The sequence below is a fragment of the Gymnoscopelus braueri genome (genome assembly GCF_963280865.1).
Source record: "Gymnoscopelus braueri genome assembly, chromosome: 7".
Taxonomy (NCBI): Eukaryota; Metazoa; Chordata; class Actinopteri; order Myctophiformes; family Myctophidae; genus Gymnoscopelus; species Gymnoscopelus braueri.
The window spans coordinates 3,045,086-3,055,838 of NC_137608.1; the positions used below are offsets into that span (position 1 = coordinate 3,045,086).

Sequence of the window (10,753 nt, forward strand, 5' to 3'; positions counted from 1 at the left end):
CTTTGAACGTGGCATAGTTGTTGGTGCCAACCAGGCTGGTCTGAGTATTTCAGAAACTGCTGATCTACTGGATTCTCCACACACAACCATCTCAAGGGTTTACAGAGAATGGTGCAAAAAGACAACATATCCAGTGAGCAGCAGGTCTGTGAGCGGAAATGCCTTGTTGTTGATACCCAGAGGTCAGAGGAGAATGGTCAGACTAGTTCGACCTGATAGAAAGGCAACAGTAACTCAAATAAACACTTGTTACAACCGCCGTATGTAGAAGAGTATCTTCTCTCTAGACACACAGTCAAACCTTGAGGCAGATGGGAACTTGCCTGCCCAACACACACATTGGGAGCTTGTAGATCTGCTATTTTGGGCTAATGTTCCTCCCAGAATATACATTTAGATGCTGGGGTTTAAGTGGTTAACATACTCCACCATACAGATGTACTAAGGATATTGTATTACATACCCTACCATACAGATGTGCTAGTTATATTGTATTAACATACTCTACCATAAAGATTATTGTGTTTAATACACTCTCTACAAGTCTACAAGCTCAGCCATCTTTTTTGAAATTTATTTTTCTTTTATTATATATATTTTTCTGAACCTTATAGGAAATGTTTGCCTATAATGACATGACCTAAATAGTGACTCCAGGATTAAAGTGGTTAAAAGTGAACAGGAAGTGGACACAAGATGGCTTATTAAAGAAATGACGGTTGCGGCACGCAAGTCACCAATCACCAAGTCAGCACATGGTGTTCAAAAACCATGTCCATACACTAACACCCCAACTAACAATAATACAGTAGGCCCCATATACCAGGCAATGTAAACGTGTGCAAAGTGTTTTAATATCAAACACATTACAACATCAAATTAAACAATTAACCGGCCTTCACAGTATGTGATGAGCATATTTAACAAAGTTAAACCCAGCAGTCCAGCGTCTAGACACTAGTGTGGCTATTTGCCCCCCCAGGAGGGGGCAAATTTAATTTCTCTTGCAATGTTGTCTGGGGTTTCTGAAGCTTCTTTCAGTGCCTGCATCACAAGCGCGTTCCTCTTCCTCGACTCTTCCATTCTGGCCGGGTTGTTCTCAGGCAGACTCTGGAGGGCAGAGTAGAAGGAGCCAGTCAGGGTTTGATTTGTGAAAAAAAAAAACACTGGGCATTTTCTTATCCAATTAAGCCATATATGCCCTATATCAGGGGTCTTCAACGTTTTTCAGGCCAAGGACCCCTTAGCTGAGAGACAGATGAAGCAGAGACCCCCCACTACATATTGTATTAGAATTGTGTCGCCGATTTTCTAGATTTTCTGGAATTCATAGACTTGTTTGACAACACTATCATTGTTTGTGTAGTGTTGAATTCATGTTAATGTGTATTTTCAGACAGTTAACCACTTAACCCCCCCCCCCCCAACAAAAAAAACATCCTTGCTGAAAATAGCAGATCTACAAGCTCAGGCGCGAGGCGGTGTGAGCTTGTAGGTCTGCTATGTTCGGCTAATGTTCCCCTCAGAATTGGGATGCTAGGGTTCAAGTGGTTCATCACACAAAGATTAGACCCCCTGTTGAAGACTCCTGCCCTATATACTTCTTAATACAAGTTACAACATACAGTGAAAATAGCTCACAATGCGTCGATGTGACACTTGAGCTTGTACATCTGCTATTTCCGCTATTTTTTTTATTAAAAAAAATGTAATAAGGAGGCTATGGTTAACATACATTTAAATGAATTCATGTACATATAAATTAACATTTAAATGGTTAAATTGTGATAATTAAACACAAATATCAAACATATCAGACAGTCTACATTTCCCTAAAGAACATGTATTTATTTCAGTGTGACCAGAAGCAGGGATAAACCATATTCCCTACCAACCATAATAATGAATAACCAGAGGGGGATGTCAAAAGCAAATCCAACCTCGGGGCTAGCAAATGTTATGCAGCGTGAATGTGTCATCGTATATCATATCAAATCATATCATAGTTTATTTAACCTGTTAAAATTCTCATTGAGATTAAATGGAACTGGCCAAGAGAGCAGCATGAATACTGTTACAACAATTAACATAAAACAAAACAAACTAACAACTATCACACTCTGGAACCCAGTGAACACAATATCCAGTTAAAATAAACATGTCCAATAGTTGACTATTTAAAAGCAATTGACCAAGTACTGTTTTCTCAATCTTTTGAAATAGACTTAAATTCCCCCATAGTGATCAGCTCTGATCATGTGTTCAACATGGTTGTCTCTTGAAGAACTCACACAAGACATTTATTTAAACATTGTGTGTGTTCCTTAGATCAGTGGTTCTCAACCCGTGGGTCCCCACATGATTGTGGGGGGGTCCCCAGATGACAGTAAAGCGACAATTTAAGGACTTTTAAGGCCTAAGAAAAGACCATTGCTGCATCAAATAATCAACTAACTATACTATAAAAACTGGTCAAACATTGGCCAAATTGTCAAATAGTATAAGTAAGAGGCAAAAATTGTGAAAACAGCAGATCAACAAGCTCACAACGCCTTGTGAGCTTGTAGATCAGCTATTTTCACAATATTTATCTGTGGAACCGAGTCAAACTAAATGTAATGCCTCAACTCTTACGATTCAAAGTGCTTGTCAGGGTGGGGGTCCCCAGTTCAAATATGATTATTTGGGGGGGGTTCACAGCCTGAAAAGGTCACTAGGATCGTATCAAATGTGGGTTCGTAGCCTAATGCATATCAAACTGAAGGGTCCTTGAATTGAAATGAAAAAGGTTGAGAAATTGAATCACTGCCTTAAATGGAATTATGTCAGTGTCTCAGGATGAGAGCTGGTGAAAATCGTTTGTTGAAATCGAGCCAATACGTTTGTTGAAATCGAGCCGATGTGCCTGCTTTAGCAGAAATAAATACAGTATTTTATTAGGCATTATGCGTGGCATAGTCATGCACTTAAATGGGCATAACCACTTAAGCCCAATAATTTCTAGATTTTGTGAAATTCTTTGAATTTTTTTGCTCATAATGTCATCCACAATGCTGATGCATTTGGATGCCAAGTGGTTAATTTGGGACAACAGCAAATGGTGAAACAGTTACAGAATGTTCAGCAACTATTCAGTCATAATCCGCACAGATCACTCTTATAACGTCAGAGTTTTTAGAATAACTAAAAGCAAACTTTGCAACAATAGTTTATGACTTTAATGTTCCACAAAGGTGATGCAGTGGTTCTCAGTGTGGAGTCCGAGGACCCCCAGCGGTCTGTGAGGGGTTCCCCAGCAAAATGTGCTAATATAGCATCAAAATCATTTTAACCCTATATACATTGGTATACATTGGCTATTTGAAAATAGCCATGTCACAATGTGACGCGTTGTGAGGTTGCAGATCGCCAAATCGGATACCATATACTTTGTGGACTATCTGGTCCAAACCTGAAAATGAATGCACTGACACTCTCTTTGCAGCTCAATCTCATGACATGCACTGACACTCTTTAGCACCATAATTGTCTAATGTCATGTACATACATACCTGCTGCTATGTTTATGCACCGTATGTTTCACCTCATGTACTGTATCAGCTGGATTATGCTGTGTATATATGCAGATATCTAGATTTTTGCCTCTCCTTGACATGTCCTTTTTTCTCTACCGTTTGATTTTTCTTCTCTCATAGCTCTCCCTGCCCCCCCCCCCCCCCTCTCCTTTTTATTTTTTCTCTTTCTGAAAAAAATAACATCAACGGACTCACGCACAACCAAGCTACCACTTTTGAATTCTCTAACGAGGACGCACAGAGAATCTTAATGCCTAACATTGGTATGGACATCTGTATGTCTTCTGATGATCTAAAGACCAAATTAGAGAAACTCTATTTAAAAGAGACCCGACTACAGATGCATGGGGCGACTCAGCGACTCTTAAGTGAGGAAGTGAGGAATACAAGAATCCCCAGAGGCCTGCGCCTACAAAAGCCCCCCACCATAGGCAAATCTAATGAAGCCTTTGCTAAAAGATTGGGCGAGATCATTGATCATGTGTCAACTGAAGTCTCTGAAATGGAGAAAGACCCGAGAATTGACTTTGAAATTGAAGTTTGACGCTGATTTTGCTCCTATCGAACACTATCAAAGAGACTGTGCGCCAGTACTTAGAGAAACTACACACTACTAAGCTGTACAAATACAAGCGAGATATAGACGACTGTAGACGACTACATTTATTCAACAGAAGGTCTACAACTGGGACAAGACTGAGGAAGAGGCTACCGCTGCCAGCTCCCAACAACCAGCTGTTGTTGTAGCTGAGACTGTTGAATAGTTTTTTTTTAACTGTAATTTGCAATTTACTATGGACCACAGCACAGAAAAAGTACTTTTTCTAGACATGTGGGTCATGAAATGCAATGGAGGTTTATTCACAACATTATACAGGAAGGAGACTGATAGAAATAAACTCCCTTTGGCCACCAGTTTCCACCCTACACCACTTAAAAGAGGCCTCCCCAAAAGCCAATTCTATAGATTAAGACGGGTCTGTCATTCTACCGAAGACTTGTGTGAGAAAGCCTCAGATATGCGACATAGGTTTGTACAGCGAGGCTACCCGACCACTTGGGTGGATCAAGCCTTTAACACAGCACTCCACAAACCTCGTTCTGAACTGTTAACCACCAGTAATAAGAACAAAAACTAAAATAAATGTTCAGTCACAAGGTGCCCAAGGTCAATTCTGAATTTGGTAGATCTGCTTTTAGCTTCTGTGGTCCTACCACATGGAATGACCTGCAGACTACATTGAAATTAACCACTCTAGTACCCTCCAGTCGTTTTAGAACTCTGGTGACCAAACAGGTCACCACAATGTGTAATTGTTTTTAGAGTTTTGAAAAATGCTGTCTCGATTTCTTTTTGTAACTTTTATTGCGAACGCAGCGGAAGGAGGCGCGCCGCAAGTGGAGCTTACTATGACACCGTGCTCGGCTTGTGTGTCTCTCTGCGTCTCTGTGTGCAGTATTGTGTGCACTCACTGCACTGCCTGTGTGCAGCCAAGTAAATGTCCAATATAGACGTACCATACATCAAATGAAAGGTCTTTGAAAACTGAACACACCTGTCAAGGTTGCGTTTAAGCCCGCCCCTTCCCCCGGAAGCCACGCCCCGGAGAAGGCTCCTAAAAACTCCCCATCGAAACCCCATGTTAAATGAAAAGTGCCCGAATCGCTCCGAAACTTTCTACCCCCCCTAAGTGGGGGTCTACGAACAAATACTTCGGGCTCGGATTTTGGCTCCGCCCCCCGGAAGTGGGTGAAACAGGCACTTCAAACACTTTGTTGAATTGTTCAAAAACATTCAAATTTTTTTTTTTGTGAATTTGTATTTTTCTAAGATGCTCCTTTTAACACAGATTTTTTTTGTATTTCTTATATTTGTTTTATTGGTTACTTTTTTTTAAATAATTTGTTTTCATTATTATAATTTTTTTTGGGCGTTTGCTTCCCGCGTTCGCGCGTCTTACTTGTATCTCACATGTACTGTATGCCTTTTTCTTTTCCAATTCCCAGATGTAATGTATTTTTAAGCTGTGATGTTGTTGAATTTGCACTGTATTGTATTACTCGACGACACTGCAAATAGTGTAATTTCGAGAATAAATAAATCTTGAATGAATGAATGAATGCATCACAACTTATTCCCCTCACTCGCAGGCTATCAAATCAGTCTTAAACAAATTCTGAGACAACCTTGTTAATGCCTATTTTGCACAAAACAAACCAGCACAGTGCATCCAAACACGCCTTTGCCCCTTACCAAAAGGAAACTATCGCTGTGGTCATTGTGCGCAGTGTAATAACACTACTAAATTACCGCACTTTAGACATCCACACACAGGGAAAAGGTTTCCTATTAGAAGTGTCATCACCTGCGATAGCACCAATGTAATTGGCCCCTAAAGGCTTAAATGACAAATTTGCACTTACTGTAATGTTATGCTGTAATTTGTCATGTGTTAATTGGATGGACTACCCTATGTAATAGACTTGTGCTTTTATCTTGTTGGAGATTTGTGTTTTATACCCTTACTGTACCATTATTTTCACTGTGTGTTTTTATTATTACTACTGGGCCCCGTCCACTAATATCATTTCCCTTTTTTTATAGATATTGAAGACCTGGTCGGATGACCACAGGCGATTTCCTCTGCTATTCAGAGATTTAATTAGTGATGCCATGACCCAGAAACAAATGTGTATTTTGTGAATGGGATTGGGGTGGGTCTAATATGATGGTGATGGGAGTTTCTTTGGGGTTTGGGATTGCCTGTGCAGCCAATGGGCTGCATGTCCGATGACCTTCACTCTGTGGGTGTAGCCTAGAAATGTTCGGTGGTTGTTGTGCCCTGCATTGTCTGTCCTGATGAAGGTCTAACGATCGAAACGTTGAATAAAGACCTAAAAAAAATGCAAGTTCCTGACAGTGTGCGGGTTCTTTTCTTTGATATCATCATCAGAGATCCCCTTCTGCAAAAAAAATAACAAAAACGATGCACAAAAATAAATTTAACCCACTTCTTCACACCTCTAAATAAACATGGGATGATGTGACAATACAGTTGATTCTGAATCTTATGGAAACCTGGAACTACGGTTATGCACAGAGCTTATGGACCAATTATTTGTTTACCAACATTGAGACTGGACGCACAGGTGATTGTTTCATGCAATCAATTCCCAACATATTGTTTCAGGGTTTTGCTGGTTTCAGTTCATTCAACCTCCTCTTGTGTGTTGGCTAGTGGCATTGCCTTATTGTCTTGAAACTGTACAGAAAGAACAAACAAACAAAATTGGCCTATAGAGAATAATGGAACACTCAGCTGCAGAGGATTGCTTTAACCACTTAAAGGGGAAAAAGAAACCCTAGGGCCTAGGGTTTCTTTTGCCCCTTTAACCCATTAAGACCTGGAACTGTGTCATTTCTTTTTTTTTGTTGCTAAAAAGCATTATTTTACACTTTGGGCTATTCAAAAATAGCAGATATACAAGCTCATAGCGCGGCACGATCTGCTATTTTTTTTAAATCGTGAAAATGTGTGCAAATCTTTGAATATATATATTTTTAAAGCGAAAATTTTTAACTCAAATCTTTGCTTCTGGGGGGTCCCTGGAACAACATATTTTGATGGGGGTCTGCGGCCAAATACATATCATTTTGGGGGTCCTTGACGTGAAAAAGATTGAGCACCACTGATATAAAAACATACGTTTTTCAGAATACTGTTGAGATTTAGGAGACATGTAGAATCGGCTTCAGGTCTCAAGTTAAGTGGTTAAAGCAATCCTCTGCAGCTGAGTGTTCCATTATTCTCTAACTCATGGCCATTGTTGAAATGTCCTGTTTTGTTTTTTAATGTTATTGTTTTAGAAGCTTAGCAGACCAAAGAGGGACACAGGTGCTTTTGTTTAGCATAAGGCCCTGGTCCAGAGGGGAAGACAAAATGCTGTGTTCACTGTCAACAAACATGTGTCTATTGTATTACCACTCTTACGACCAACCCCATACGTGTGCGTGTGCGCGTGTATGCATGTGTGTGTGTGTGTGTGTGTGTGTATAGAGATGCACTATGCTGTTTTATTGTTCATGTATCCAGTTACTAAATGACTACTTTTGAATCATTATTGTATACTTATCTGATGAGGAAGTAGTACAAGGATTGCACTGTCTGCTGTGCAGCTGTTAGTTTCAGTAATGCTTAAGTCTGACTTGAACTTTAGGAGCGCACCAAGGGCTGCAATTTAATTTGTGTGTGTGTGTGTGTGTGTGTGTGTGTGTGTGTGTGTGTGTGTACACACACACACACACACACACACACACACACACACACAAGTAATAATTAACACCATCGAAATCAGACCCAATACATTAACTTGAATCAGTCAGTAACTAAACATGTGAGCGCAGTTGATTTGATTTCAACCATCATTTGAGTCCTCTAGCCTCTAGACTAGAGGACTCAAAGAGCTGTTTAACACAATACCATCCGTCTCTAGTTTTAGAAGAACCGTAGGCAAAGAGTTCCAAAAGGTTTGCCCCCTTTAACTGAGAAGGCAGACTGTCCAAATGTGTTCTTGGTCGTGGGAACACAACAGTCACCATGTGTTGAAGCTCGTGTTGTCGCTCTACCAGAGCTCTGACGTCTACCAACCAGTCCATAAAACAGAAGGTGAAACATGATTATGTAAACTTGACCTCCCGAGTCCCCACTAGTTTAGAATGAATGAAAAGAGTCGTAATAATATTTAGAAAGACAGTTGTGTAACCCAGGTGTCCACTACAGGTGTGTGTGTGTGTGTGTGTGTGTGTGTGTGTGTGTGTGTGTGTGGTGCAGCAGACACACAAGTGTTATTCAAAGTGAATCAAGTGCAAGTTTTACCCTCAGGATCTCTCTCCTCTTCTCTTCTCCAGGAGCAATCAGTCCCCACATCCCGTAGCCGGCCATGACCGACCCGATCACCGCAGAGGACACCAGGATGGTGCGGAGAGACATGATGGTTGGATGATCAGGCTCTACTGCCAAACAAAACGTTAGAAACAGCTGGGACGCACGTCCAGTTCATTGGCTTTTCACCACACACTGCGGACCACCCGGCACGGAATGTAAAGGTCGAGGTAGCTGTGTGTTGCAGAGCCTGGTTTTGTTGTTAAATAACTGACGGTTGCGACGTTGCGTGGTGACGTCACTGCGTAACAATGCGTCATTGCGTAGAGGATAATCGCTCAAGAAAACAGTGCTGCGCTTATTTTGGAGTGGTGGAAAAAGTACTCAAATTCTTTAGTAAAAGTACCAATACTGCAATATAGAAATACTCTATTAAAATTGAAAGTCCAGAATTCAAAAAAGTACAAAAGTATTGGCATCAAAATGTACTTAAAGTACCAAAAGTATTAAAATATTTGAAAATAGCAGATCTACAAGCTCACAAATGCGTCGCGATGCTACGCGTTGTGAGCTTGTAGATCGGCTATTTTCAAATAGCCTATGTATAAAATAGGGCTAAAGTGGTTCATATGTATGTTTCATAATATCATAATTTATATCTGAAAAGTAACTAGTAACTAAAGTTTTCAAATAATTGTAGTTGAGTAAAAGTACAATATTTTCCTCTGAGATGTAGTGGAGTAGAAGTAAAAGTATTGGAAATTGGAAATAGTCAAGTAAAGTACAAATACCTCAACATTTTACCTAAGTACAGCACTTGAGTAAATGTAGGCCTACATAGTTTATACTTTCCACCACTGGAATTGTACCCACACTAACACGTTTTGGAAGGATGTATCTCTGTATATTGTTGACTCTGACTTTTGTCTTTACTGTCAAAATGTACTGTTTGGCTTCAATAATAATAGTAATGATAAAAATGAGGTATTCATAATTAATTTGATCATTATTCTAGCTACATTTCATATACATGAATCCAAATGTAGTCATTCCAAACCTTCTTACATTGTGTTTGAGATTGAAGCCATCAAGCCAAGCAATACATTAAAACAATGTATGACTCAAAAAACAAGAAAGGTGCAAGAGCTGTCCTTTTGTGTTCACTGTTTTCTGTTAGTAAATCCCCAGCTGGCTCTGATGTTGTTGTATAATACAACTATACAACTTGTATTTGTTGTATTGTATTAATACCTTCTTTGTTTGTGTTTGTGTTTGTTGTTTGTGTTTGTGTTTGTTTTGTATTGCATTGTATGTCTTGATTGTTATAAATAAAGATTTGTGAAAGAGAAAAAAGAAGAAGACATATCCTGCATCCTGCATAGAATATCCATTTTTCTTCCCGAATGGGTTCCCAGATTGCGTAGAAGAATACACATTGAACGGGTCTGGCAATGAGTACTCAGATAAACTGGCCAACTGGCAAATATGGATTTCTGTTCATTATCACTCTGTAAAGTTAATGAAGGCTTAAACCATTTTCTGATTAATTTAAGGAGGTATTTTTCTTTAAATTGAGACTTTCTATTTCAATAATTGTCTTGTATAATTTAATGTAAAAGTTCATTTTTGTTTTCTGTTTATTTTTTATTGTATTATAAGTTGTTGTAATGTGTGTAAAAGAAAATAAATAAACATATTGTTGGAAAAAAAAAAAAATTGAGACTTTCTAATTCAGCAATATGTATTATAAACTGTATGTATTTAACGCTTGTTACTGCCACTGGTGGAAAGTAACCATAACATTTACTCCAAAACTGTAATTACAGTTTTGGGGTATTTTTACTTTACTGGAGTATTTTCCCATTTTCAGTACTTTTACTTCTACTCCACTACATCTCAGAGGCAAATATTGTACTTTTACTATACAATTATTTGAAAACTTTAGTTGCTAGTTACTTTGTAGATTTTAAACATCATTACAAAACATACATTTACCACTTCAGCCCTACATAGAAAATAGCCATGAAATAGCTTATGTCGACGCATTGTGAGCTTGTAGATCTGCTATTTTCAAAAGATTTTAAATACATTTGAAAACTTGTGAAATGGGAAATTCTGCACAATGACTACTTTCACTTTTGGTACTTTAAGTACATTTTGATGCCAATACGTTTGTACTTTTACTCGAGTACATTTTGAATTCCGGACTTTTACTTGTAACAGAGCATTTCTACATTGCAGTATTGATACTATTTAAGTAAAACATTTGAGTACTTCATTGCTGCTGCAGGGAAA

The 10,753-nt window shown here is 39.0% G+C and overlaps 1 protein-coding gene across 1 annotated transcript; it reads right to left on the reverse strand.

The window, feature by feature from the left end:
• Positions 1–835: 835 nt before the first annotated feature.
• On the reverse strand, positions 836–8,736 carry uqcc3 (ubiquinol-cytochrome c reductase complex assembly factor 3). The gene is made up of 2 exons (XM_080432973.1): positions 8,453–8,736; positions 836–1,110 (listed from the first exon to the last, which is right to left on the reverse strand). The coding sequence occupies exons 1-2, from the start codon at positions 8,564–8,566 to the stop codon at positions 967–969; spliced, it is 258 nt and encodes an 85-aa protein (XP_080289099.1). The 5' UTR covers positions 8,567–8,736; the 3' UTR covers positions 836–966.
• Positions 8,737–10,753: the final 2,017 nt, after the last annotated feature.

Coding starts and splice junctions, on each gene's coding strand:
- uqcc3 (XM_080432973.1), bottom strand. CDS start 8,566: ATGTCTCTCCGCACCATCCTGGTGTCCTCTGCGGTGATCGGGTCGGTC. Junction 1,111..8,452: donor AGAGGAGAGAGATCCTGAGG/GTAAAACTTGCA, acceptor TCTGCCCTCCAG/AGTCTGCCTGAGAACAACCC.